Raw genomic sequence first — 13002 nt, 5'->3', positions numbered from 1 at the left:
ACAACAATACTCGTGTCTTGTCGAAGTAGCATCATTTATTTGTTTTCCACGTCTCATGCATCGGCTTCCATCTCTTATTGTTCTTCGATGGACCACCTTTAGGAATAATTTTTTTTGGATCCAGCACTTTTCCCGTGAAGGTTTGGTCTGCCCCTGAAAAGTATGCAGGCAAAGGACCAAATGATGCCGCCTTATTTTCGCTGTTGTCCTCGCCGACATCTGGCGTAAGACTCTCTAGAAAATCAAGAACCTTCTGTGATTTCTCCGGGCTGCTTGCAGCATTAAATAGAAAGAGATTAGACCTGTTGCGGAGGTTGTGGTAACGATCCATCCGCTCAGACCAATCATGCATATTAGCTTTCCTCTCTGACTCAAATGCTGGCTTGGCTAGCATTGTCCATCTTCTCGAAATACAACAACTAGGAACGCTGATCAAGCCAAGGAACTTCAGAACAGAGAATATGTGTGTGCAGGGGATCTCCTCTGTCTCCATCTTCAGGCAGCGACAATTAACTCCCTGGAGCATTGGGCCGGCCATGGTAAGCTTCACATCATAAATGACATCCCTTCTCTCTTTGAGAGCAACAGCATAAACTACTACAGCATCCTGCTTGGTCACCTTTGCTACCCCCCATTTTGGCAATTGATCTATCTGCTGCTTCACCTTCTTGAACATCACTGGAGTATAAATGTTTGCAGAACTTCTCAAAAGTGGTTCAGCATCTAATTCTATAAAAGGTACTGTCTGTGAAGCTCTAGCATCCAATTCGGCCTCATTCTTGCGTATACGCCTTAAACAGTGATCTGTATGCTCTAACAAATCAGCAAGTGACATTCGCCTATCCAAATTCTTATGAATCCTAGAGTTTAGACTTTCACTACGCTGATTACTCTGCATCCCAAGAAAATATCTATCTTTGGTATAGGCTCTAGACCACTTCTTCCGTAGCTCGTACATCCTATTAATCCATGCATCTTTTTCTGAGATTTCATACTCCTCCAGAAAATCTGCCCAACGACTCTCGAACTCGTCGACATTCCTGTAGTAATAAACAAATTTTCTAAAATCGCTGAGCTTTGTTTTGCGGAGATGGCGTATCATGTTTTGCTCGATGTGCCAGCTACACAACCTGTGATCTGCATTAGGAAATACTTTCGAGATTGCCCTTGCCATAGCATGGTCACCATCGGTGATTACTGACCTAGGATGGTTCTGCTGCGCCGACTCCAAAAATGCTTCAAGCAACCACACATAAGATTTCGTTTTCTCATCTGACACAATACCAAATCCAAACACAGTCGTGCTACGATGGTGGTTCACACCAATGAAGGGGACAAACGGAAGATTGTATTTGTTCACACGGTATGTGCTATCAAAGACCACGACACCACCAAAGGCATCGTAATCCATCCGACACTGTGCGTCCGCCCAAAATATGTTTTCCGGGTGCCCTTCACTATCGGTGATGTGCTTGTAAAAGAATTCTGGATCTTTCTCTTGTCTTGCAGCCATATAATTGAGCATAAATTCAGCATCACGACCTTCAATCCTTTCCTTCTTGTACTTGGCAAAAAATTATAGAGATCCCGAGGTACAAAGCCTACCTTCTCGGGGCCACCATGCTGCTTCTCCATTACTTCCATAATCTCGTGTGTTCGAAGGCCACCAATCCCATACTCAATGGCATCAGCCTTTTGAGCGTCATTCAACCCACGATGAGACCTTATGAAAGTTGTCTGATCACCAATGGCGAGTGGATGGTTATGTTCAACCACGAAATCTTTTACAAACCATTCTCCACTTTCCATAGACATCTCGATCTCCATCCGAGCACCGCATCCACAACGCGAAAGTGGCCGAGGTGTTCGTTTTCGTTTAGTTTTTTCAAAGTGCTTCCTTGCCCGATATCCTTCTTTGGAGCACACATAAAGACGCCGGAAAGCTATGTTCGTGCCTCGGCTTCTTAGTCAGCTCTTCTTTTCTAACACCAAACCCCTTGGACTTAGCATATGCATTGTAGTACTTGTAACCTTCTTCCTCGCTACTAAAAGTTTCATTAACCACCATATCGTGCTCTTCATTGTCCTCCATGCCCTCCATGACGTAAACTGCAGTTATGAATCAAAGCCATATTATTACAAGTCTCGATAGTAAAACTAACACATGTTTCAGTATGAATATGTAATCAGTACCATTCAGTGCTTGAAGTTATGCTTTATAGTTTTTTTTTCGAAATGGGGAGAAAGACCCCTGCCTCTGCATGCTTTATAGTTTTTAATGCGACAATAAACTGTTGGCAACAAAAATGTAATGCTAGACCAGTCATGCTGCTACTCTTACAGTATTTCATGAATTAAATGTTCCTAAAACATTGCGGCTACTTATGGAAAATACCAATTGTTTCTCACAGTTTCAGTTGGTCACACCATACTAATCTCAAGTGAATTTGATGTCACATACCCTGGTTGAATATTTGAAAATAGTTTATGTTCCTATTTGTGCCATTCCGATACAATTTTTTCGGGTCTGAACATTACTTTCATCAATTTATTGTCTGCTTTTTGTCAGTCCATATTCTTACCAAAACAAGCTGATGCTGGACCTAGGACAGTTAAAGATCTAATTTAGCTTGCAACTAAAATTTTGCATTGCTCCTTGAACTTGTGATAAATATTTATCTGACTCGCATTACTCTGATTTAGGTTTACTGAGAAAAATATACTGAGGATTTATCCCAATGGTACAAGGATTAATTCTTCTACGGAGTAACTATGATCCAAGTAAATGCCTGGAGACTGGAGTCATGGTGCTCAGATGGTTGCATTCAACATGCAGGTTAGTTTACGATTCTTAACTGCTATGATTCATGATGGATCTGCACAGCGACTCAATCAACCTATAGATTCAGTTTATAAATCTGCTAACAGCACCCATGCAACACGAAAAGAAATAAATACTATTATCGAATTTTGTAATCTTAACTACAAAGCTTGTTGATATAATCTAACTTCATCTCAGAGTTTATATTTACTTACGCTGAGATTTCCCGGATCGGGACCAGGAGAGGCTGCGGCCTGTTCGATAAGCGCGCGACGAGCGGGTGACCTGGCTGGCGGGCGGCGGACTGGGTTGAACACAGCGGCGATGCTGCGGCAAGGTCGACACGCTGAGGTTTCCCGGATCAGGACCCGGAGAGGCTACGGCGGGTGACCTGGCTGGCGGGCGGCGGACAGGGTTGACCACAGCGGCGATGGCTGGTGGTGGCGGCAAGACGCGGCGGCGCCGACGCTGCGGCAAGGTCGACGAGCGGGTGACCTGGCTGGCAGCGGCACCGGTGGCGTGAGGAGATGGCGGCACCGGTGGCGTGAGGAGATGGGCGTGAGGAGAAACGCTAAGAGCATCTCCAGCAGACGCGCTATATCGCGGCGCGCTAAAACCAAGAATCCGCGCGCGGTAAACAGATATCGCGCGCTGTGACGTTTTTTCCTCCGCCGGACGCGCCATTTTGCAGCGCGCGTTGGCGCGGTAAAATAGCACCTCCGCCGGACGCGCCATTTTGCAGCGCGCGGACGCGGCGCAAACAGCAAACACACACAAATATGCATCCAAGAAGATCAAACAATATATAAAAATTCATAAATATATTGTACCATCCAAATACAATACATTGTTCACAACAATACTTCACACCAAATACAACACATACAACAATACAACATGGTTTTGAGACAATACAACACATAATTTTCAAACAAATACAACAAATATGGAACTATTGTTGTCCATTCCAATTCCACCATTCTTCCATGAGATCTTTTTGAAGATCATCATGTGTGTCGTTGCACCGAATGGCATGGTATGAGGCAATGAATTGGGCAATCCTATGTGCGGACCTCGTCACTTGCACGGGAACCCCCATCAAGTCGTAGTGGGTATGATCCACATCTTTTCCGCGATCATCCTCTATAATCATGTTGTGCATGATTACACACGCGGTCATGATATACCAAAGGCATTCTTGATCCCAAAATCTAGCCGGTCCTCTAACTATGGCAAATTGGGCTTGCAAAATCCCAAATGCTCTCTCTACATCTTTCCTAGCCGCCGCTTGTGCATTGTGGAATTGAGTTTGCTTTTTACCTCTTGGTTGAATAATTGGCTTCACAAATGTTTGCCACCTTGGGTATATGCCGTCGGCGAGGAAGTAGCCATAGTTGTACTTGCGGCCATTTGCTTCAAACTCCACCAATGGACCTTCCCGCATTGCAAGTCTTGTCATTAGTGGTGACCGTTGAAGAACATTGATGTCATTGCAAGATCCGGGCATTCCAAAGAAAGCATGCCATATCCAAGTCTCTTGGTCGGCCACCGCTTCAAGTACTATGGTGGCATCCTTCTTGTAGCCTTTGAATTGTCCATGCCATGCCGCTGGACAATTCTTCCAACTCCAATGCATACAATCAATGGAACCAAGCATACCGGGAAATCCCCGGTTGGCGTTGATCTCCAAAAGCCTTGCCGTGTCTTGAGCATTGGGGGCTCTCAAGTATGTGGAGCCAAAGACATTGACAATTGCAACGACAAAGCGCTTCACACACAAGATAGAAGTGCTCTCTCCCATGGCCAAATGATCATCAATAAGATCTGCCGGTATACCATATGCCAACATACGCAAGGCGGCGGTCACCTTTTGATATGTGCTATGGCCAAGTTCTCCGGCGGCATTCCTCCTTTGCTCAAAGAAGCGATCATATTTGGTGACCTCCGCTGCAATGTGCTTGAACAAGTTGAGACTCATCCGGAAACGCCGCCGAAAATAGCTTTCGGGGAATATCGGATTCTCATTGAAATACGACCGCATCAATTTCTCATGCCCTTCAATCCTTTCTCTCCACAACTTCTGTCTACCAAACACCGATCCACCAAATTTTGGCCTCTTAACGGCGCGGTATGCTAATAGTATCGATATGTTCTCCTCTTCTTCTTGGTCGAACTCGTCATCCGATGAATCATATGAGGAACTCTACAAACATATGTATCATATTAATTCACTATAAACTATTGTAGCTACTTGACGAGTAGAGGCCGGCCGGCGGAGGTTCATACCTTGCGAGCAAATGGGCGAGCACCATGGGCGCGCCAAGTTGCAAGCAAGCTGCTCGAGGACGACGAGGACGACATGTCGACGCCTGCGTGGAGGAGAACGCGACGGCGGCGCGAAGGGGGCGGCGGAGAAGGACCGCCGGCTGCAACTCGTCGCTGACGGCCGCGCGAGCGACACAGCGCGGCGGAGCGTCCGCCGCTGCCAGGAGGAGGTGCGGGCGACGCGGATCTACGACGCGGCGGCGCGCAGAAGCGGGGGCGGCGGCGGAGTCGACCGGCGGCGGCTGGATTTCGCGCCGGCGGTAGGTGGGGAAATGAGGGCGCGGGCGCGGGGGAGGAAATTTCCAGCCGTTGGCTTTTTCGCGCTTGGACGAGCGATGCCGCGCGCTGTAGCCAACGCGCCAGATATGCCGCTCCGGATTGTGCAAAAAGCCGCGCGCCCTAAAAAATTTACAGCGCCGCGCCGTTTACCGCGCCTGCTGGAGCGCCTGATTCTGTCCCGCGCGCGCTATATCGGACGTTTTTATGCCGCGCGGCCTATATAGCGCGTCTGTTGGAGATGCTCTAATGAGCTATCGTGTGAGGAGATACACGACCTGGAACTTGTCCATCAGATTCGTTTCAAGTTTTTTTTACCCCACTAATTAAAACAGATGGAATTGTCTATTATACCCTTATCAAATACTGCAGCCTGCAGTATGGGGTACCGTAAAAACTCTCTCAAATTAATTGCCCTCGACCCAGCGAGCATGACCTCCACTGTCGCGCTGCAAATCACAATGAACACCTCCGAGCACAATGGGCTGCTCAATTGCTCATCGCCAACGACGACCTCATCAACATGTTGGTCCCAAAGTGCTTGCACATCATTCATTTTCAACGTTGCCGTCACTGACTCGCCCCGCTGCCTCCTGCCATGCGCCTCTGGATCGCCCTCGCCATGCTCCGCCGTACCTGCTGCAGTGCGTACATGGGAGGGGGTTGGTGATCGGGGTTTGTGGGTTTGAGCTTGGACATTTGGGTTAATGGGCTAGAGCCTTTAGGTCCGATGGACAAGCTTTGGAGGTTCTAGAGTTTTTTTCGGTCTAAAGGTTTCTGAGTTAAGGTTGGTTTTTTCACTAAAAAAAGGTTAAAGCTTAGTTTTCTTGCTACAATCGAACCTGTTTCGGAATAATTTATTACTTACCATTCAAGTCAATTAATTTTTCAATGAGACATGATCATTTTTTTTTGCGAAACACAGTGGATCATTTTTCTACCAAGTACATAGTAGAAGAGTGCTGTATCAACATGTGGGCATGTCCAATGAATACCCTATATGCCACCAAGGGCCCGATGGCATCCTTCATTTGATGTTTGTCTGTCCGGTAGCCAAAAAGATGCGGCGAGACTCGAGAGCTAGGTTTGGAGCAAGTAATCAATAAAGCAATTGTTACTCATCGTGTTGAATCTGCGGTGCTCAGAGACCTTCTCCGCCTTGAGAACACTGTGATGCTAGCTAGGGTTTGATATGGCTGGGCTTGAAGAAGACGATGGGAGGCGACGTACAGGTGATGAGCATGTACCTCCGCTGAATTAATGCAAAATGTCAATCCTAAGAATTACTGCCAATGCGGTGAAGGTATATTTTAGCCCGAGCAATGCACTTGTGCCTAGATGGTGCAAGCCTTAGAGCAATTCCAATAGTATAGCCAACTGTTGGCTATAACAAGATGTCATATCATTTGTAGTCATCATATAGTTAACATGTACAATAGTTGGCTATAAGAATGTAGTATTTTACTAATATATGGCCCACCTTTCACTCTCACAAGGTGTCTAGGAGCACGTGCAAGAGCTGGCTATTGCATAGTAGCCCACCTCCCTTCTCTCTCCTCTTCTCTCTCCTCCAACTCATTTAAAATATATTATTTAATGTCTTATAGTCAGCTGACTGGACTCTATTGTACTTGCTCTTAACCGAGGCAAATGAAGATGAAGGTCGATGCATCTTTCCATCTTGATGTTTGTGCAGGTTCTCTTGGAGCGGTAATTCACAACTACCAGAAGACCTTTATCGTTGCGCCAGCAGTTTATCTACCTCACGTGCCTTCGATAAATGAGGGAGTATAAGAGTAAGTAGAAATATATCATTTGCTAGTACTCCTATTCATTACTCATTTATTACTCATTTGATTTAGTGGTACTCCCTCCATGCGAGTTATATGCGTCGAGAAAACTTTAACCATCAATTTGGTCAACAAAACAGACCAAACTAATGGTCAATTTTTTTTCGGAAAAATGAATATGGAGGGAGTAGTACCATTCATTGGTTCTTCATTACTCATTTGATTTACTCGTATATATCCTTCATTTATAATTTGATATGGTATTACTACTACATACCACGAAGAAAAATGAATGGAGATATCGTAATTAAGGAGCATCATTTATCGTAGTATGGATTTTCTCCCGTCCAGCGTCCATATATGAGTTGCAAACTTGCGATGCGGTACACGTAACAACTCCTAGGTGCAAACTGCATGCTAGCACAATGGTGACCGCAGAGACGATGTCCGTAGCTATGTCTCTCATCGTGCTCGCCGCGATGTTCTCCACCCTTCCCGCCGCCCATGCCGACGCCGGCTTCATCTCCCGCACATGCAAGAAGACCAAAAACGCCGCCATGTGTGTGGCCGTGCTGCGCGACGACCCAGAGAGCGCCAAGGTCACCACCGTGCATGACCTCGCCAGCATCGCGCTGCAAATCGCCATCGCCATCGCCGACCACAATGGCGCGGTCATCGGCGACCTGGCCAAAAAGAGCCAGGGTACTCCCCAGGGCGACGCGCTGAACGCCTGCCTCGGGGCCTATGTCGATGCTTCCATGGACCTCGACATCGATGGCCGCTCCGGCTTCGACGGCGAGGACTACGCTGGCACGTCGAAGCTCTTGTCGGGCGCAAAGGGCGCCGGCGATGCGTGCGAGAACGCGTTCAAAGGGATCGGCAAAAAGTCCCCCCTGACCACCATTGATATCATGATGACAGAGCGCTGCAGTGTTGCCGCCGACCTCGTTGACCTGCTTGTCCACAAGTGACCACAAATTGTTCTTGGCTTGGTTATGCACGTTGCTATCAATTATGAAATCAGTCTTATTTACGTCAAACCTTGTTGGTGATTGATTTTTTCATAATGAAATGAGAGAATGCATATCCTTTTATTTACGTCAAACCTTGTTGGTGATTGATTTTTTCATAACAAATCAGTTTACTCCCCAAATTATCTAGTGTATAATAAGCAGCCACAAAGGCACCAAGCTGCTCAACCAATGAACTGAGCATATCCTCCACAGTACCAAATCTAAAACGGAAGTGTTGAACTAGCTTCCTAAGTCTTCCAAATTCTAAGATCTATCCCGCACTTGATCACTCATGTACTGAAGTTGCCGTGAGTTGCCAGTTCTTGATTGGACTATGCGGTGCCGCCGACGAGACCCTCGATCACCTCTCCTTGCAATGCAGCTTCGCTCACGAGGTCTGGTCTGGCCTCGTCGCATGTCTGGGCCTCCCCGCCATCCTGCCCGGGCACGACGCCACCCTCAATGAGTGGTGGTATAACACCTCTGGCCTTTTCCTCCGCGCCGACCGCAAGAAAGCCAACTCCATCATCATGCTAACCCTTCGGTACCTTTGGTTAGAACGCAATGCTAGGGTTTTTGAGGGGCATAGATCTACCGCTGCTGCGACCTTGAGCTTGATCATGGATGAGTGGCGGGCTTGGTTAGATTGTAGAGGTGGGATTGTGAGAGTAGTGCCCTAGTGCTCCTCGGCCTTTGGCCGTTCTCAATCGCCAAAAGTGGCGGTTGAGCTGGTGGTGCTTGGAAGGGTTCACTTTCTGAGTTGTAATCGTGTTGTATGGGACTTTCTTTCGTCCGTCTTCTCAAGCTTAATACAATAGCGCGCAGATCTCCTGCGGGTTTTCGAAAAAAAGTTCTTGATTGGACTTGAACCAGCTTTCCTGCCTCTGAACAAAAATGAGGTTCACTTCAGTCAGCGGATACTAGGGATACTGTAGTGATGTTTCATCCGGAATTACACATGTGGTGTTTCGACCGGTCAGTTAGAGCATCCAGCCGTTCGACCCCCAAAAATCCGGATTTAACAAACGCCGGATTGGATGTAAAAAGAACGTGGGGGTAACATTTTTCCAGCTGCACCCCCGGCTTTCGCCCATTAGCGGCGATAGATTCAAAATATTATCTTCCCGCTACACAAAAGAATCGCCAATGTTCGGCGATTGGATCAGCCACATTCCGGTGATCGAAACTAGAAGACTACAGGCTCATCAGCGGTCCCATCCTGAGCAACGGCGTCTGACGCGGCATCGGGCATTGCATCGGCGTCTGGCGTGGCATCGTCAGACAAAGCATCGGCGATGTCGAAGCGGCGGGAGTAGACGTCGCAGCGGAGGACGAAGGAGCCGACGGTGGCCGGAGGATGTCTTGGCGATGGGCGTCATACCAAGCCCTCGTCTCCTCGTCCATGTTGGCGTCGTTGCCACCGATCAGGAACGCCAGGTCGGTGTTCCTCTTCTTCGCCGCGGCTGTTTCCTTGAGCAAGGCAATCCGGACGCCCTGGTTGGCGAGCATCGCCTTCCACCGCACGTCGTGCATGTCGTCCCTCCCGGCGGCGTGCGCTCTCGCGTCGGCCCAGCACATGTCGAAGGACGCCTGCAACCTGTCGGCTGGATGGCCGGCCTTTTTCAGCTCTTTCAGCTTCTTCTGGCCTTGCTCGGGGCGGCCCACCGACGTGGCAGGGGCTGGATCGTTGGGGTTGTACTTCTCGCCCTTGTTGTTGGCGAGATTCTTGCGCACCGCCTTCCACTTGTCGCACTTCGAGATGCGGGCGAACATGTTGAGGTACTTGAACATCTGGTCGTCGTTGTCGTCCGCGTACATGTCCATCGCCCGACGAAGCTGCAAAAACAGGCCGGCAAACAGGCCGACGATTCAAGATTAAAACCTCGGCGATGTAGGGTCGACGGAGGAGTCACGGCGAGTGAGTATACCCTTGCTTCAAAGTCCTCGCCGCTCACAACATGTTTGTCGATCTCCTCATGTACGCCGTGCCACTTGCTGCACGCCGCCTGGACGATCCTCCAATGGGTGCCCATTGCCTTGTCGCCGCGTTCCATCGCCGTCTTGTTGAAGTATGGATCGATGAGTTTGCGCTCGTCGAACGCCACCTTGACCCGCTGCCAGTACGTGTCGTAGTTCTGATTCGCGCTGGTGATGCCGTTCATAGGCACCGTCATCCAAGCTTCGGCGAGGCACTCCTCTTCTTTGCCCGTCCATTTGATCCGCGGCTCGGCTGGCGGCGAGTTCTTCTTCCTTCTCGTCTTCTTCCCCTTGGACGGCGCCTCCGGGGCTTCGGGCGCTTCCTCTTCGTTGACGTCCTAGTCGACGTACGTCCGCTCATCTTCTTCCTCGACGTACTGAGCACCGTCGTTCTCATCAGCGTGGTGATCGCCCTGGTCGAGGTTGGAGTTGAAGCCGCCCCGGGACGCGACGACTTCCGCCGCCCTTGCCTCCTCTTGTGTGAAGCTCGGGCTCGCCGCGGCGGCCATGGAGCCCGACGTGATCATCTCGTGCATCACAAGCTCATTTGGCAGCGGCATCCCGGGGTTGGAGAAGGGAAGCGGCCCACGCCTCAGGGCAGGCGAGATGCCCTCGTACATCGCACCGTCGTACGCCGGCGGTGACGGCGTAAACCCGGCCATGCTGGCGACAACGTAGGTGTCATGGTACATGGCCGTGGCCAGCGACGCCGACGAGAAGGAAGGAGATCCGACCATACCTTGGGTAGACCATGGCCCGGGGAATTGGGCGATGTGCGGGTGGCCGAAGTTGATGGAGATCAGCCTCGCCTGTTCCTCTGCCGCCGCCGCCACCCTCTTCACGTTGCACTTCTTCTCCCTCTCCGCCCGGGCGCGAGTTTCGTTCTGTCGCCACTCCTGATCCGCCGCCCACTCCGCGTTTGACATGCCCGGCGGCCTCTGTCTTGGCGCCCGCGGCTTCCTCGCCTTCGGCGCGCCTTCGGCGCGCCATCGGCGGCGAGCTTCTTCGGTGACATGGTGGTGGAAGGGAAGAGGAGGAGCTGCAACTGTGGGGGGGGGGGGTGAATGGTGGTAGCTCTGAATTTCGGCGGGGAAAATGCTTCTATGCGGCGCAATTTGGAGGAAAACCGAAATTAATGGAGGGAATTACCGGTTGTGTTGTCGACAACGCGGGCCCGCTCGATGTTTCCCGCGCTTTTGTTTCGTCCGGAGTCCCCGGCCGGGCCTCGGGAACCGGGGATGGCCAGGGCTCTCCGAACGGATGAAAGACCTAATCCGGACGAAAACGAGGAGCCGGAGGCGCGGCTGAACCGTTTTCGTCTATCCGGATAAAAAAAAGGCATCCTAGAGGTCTCATCGAGGAGACGGCTGGGGCATGTGTATAAACAACACACGCTTACGATTCTAGCATGCATGATTGGGCTGTTTTCTACGAGTTGCCCAAGCAAGGGAAGCTTCCCGTTTCACTTAAGTGACTAAGACATTCCCAGTGACAATATCTTTTCTTCTTTTTAGACTAACAGGAGCGCTCTCCAGCTCCATTCTCATTAAAAATAAAACATATAAGCATTTTAACGATAAGGAAAAGAAAAGATTCAGCCCACTAGCTAGCCCAGGGGTTTTAAGCACCTGAAAGATCCAGGAAGGAAAGACATACAACACATAAACCAGCAGCTATTTTTTAGTCCAGCTACAGCTAAACTCTGGAATGAAAAAAGCACTAACGCACCACCTCCACTCGCCAAGACCATGCTATCAGAACACCACGTGAATGTCGTCGGCTTTCTCTGGGTGCTTCAGCAAGTAGGTTTTGGAGGCGCGTCCTTGGTGGAGAGAAGTCGCAAAAGACTTCCAGGTCGAAATCCAATCAAAGGATGTGCACTTCAGTCCAGCATCAACGACGGCCTTATCCTTAGATTTCTCACCAGGGCGCTTTTGAACTTTTCCACCAGATCCCATTACAGGTTTTTGAAAGGAATCTGCCAAATTCTTAGGTATGATAGGAGCAAGCCCCACACCCGCTTCATAGAAATCCAAGTTTTTCTGTTAAACATCAAGCGGTTCCTGTTGTTCCAAATGCACCACATAACAGCAGATGAAACAACATTGAACTGCTCAAATTTTTATTGCAAAGCCATTTAGATGCAAAGGATAAATAATCAACAATTTCTATATCAAAAATCTCCTGCACCACAGCCCAAAGCAATCTAGACACTAAGCAGTCAAAGAACAGGTGCTTAACAGATTCTAATTCATTACAAAGTTCACAAAACAGGTTTCTGTATACCTCTATGTCTAAGATTATCCCTAGTCATGATTTTATTTTGGGATAACAACCAGAGGAAAATCTACACTCTAGGTGGGATTTTGAGCTCCCAGACATAAGGCAAGAAGACTGGTTGGATTCCTCTAAAGTTAATGACAGCATAGAGGGTTTTAGAGGAATAAACCCCTTTTGATTCATATTTCCATATAGGTTGGTCCTCTTCTATAGACAATTTAATAGAATGGGCAATTTCTACTAACTCCAGCCACATCTCCATCGTTTGTGGTGTAAAAGTTCTCCTAAAATCACATTTTAACTATTGTCCATTCCACAAGTCAGCAACAGTTTTCATCTGCTGATTAACTACAAAATAAATATCTTTTCTTCTTGGCCAGAAAGTTCATGACTTGTGCTAATTTGACAATCCAGGGCTAGTTCACCGTGGTCGCCAAGCAAGCAGAAGCACTTAAAGTCTTTACCTAGCACTGGATGTGTGCTATATAATGACCCGGCTGTGGCTGCAACTTGATCAGTT

At 48.8% G+C, this 13002-nt stretch overlaps 1 protein-coding gene across 1 annotated transcript; it reads left to right on the top strand.

Moving 5' to 3' along the window:
- The first annotated feature begins 7655 nt into the window (after positions 1 to 7655).
- On the top strand, positions 7656 to 8183 carry LOC124652508 (pectinesterase inhibitor-like). The gene has a single exon (XM_047191523.1). The coding sequence runs from the start codon at positions 7656 to 7658 to the stop codon at positions 8181 to 8183; it is 528 nt and encodes a 175-aa protein (XP_047047479.1).
- Positions 8184 to 13002: the final 4819 nt, after the last annotated feature.

Source organism: Lolium rigidum, chromosome 1 (assembly GCF_022539505.1).
Source record: "Lolium rigidum isolate FL_2022 chromosome 1, APGP_CSIRO_Lrig_0.1, whole genome shotgun sequence".
Lineage (NCBI taxonomy): Eukaryota > Viridiplantae > Streptophyta > Magnoliopsida > Poales > Poaceae > Lolium > Lolium rigidum.
Note: the sequence above shows the minus strand (reverse complement) of the source record. Positions and strands in the feature narration are given on the sequence as shown.

What these genes read in the sequence shown, in the direction of transcription:
- LOC124652508 (XM_047191523.1), top strand. Translation starts at nt 7,656, where the DNA reads ATGTCCGTAGCTATGTCTCTCATCGTGCTCGCCGCGATGTTCTCCACC.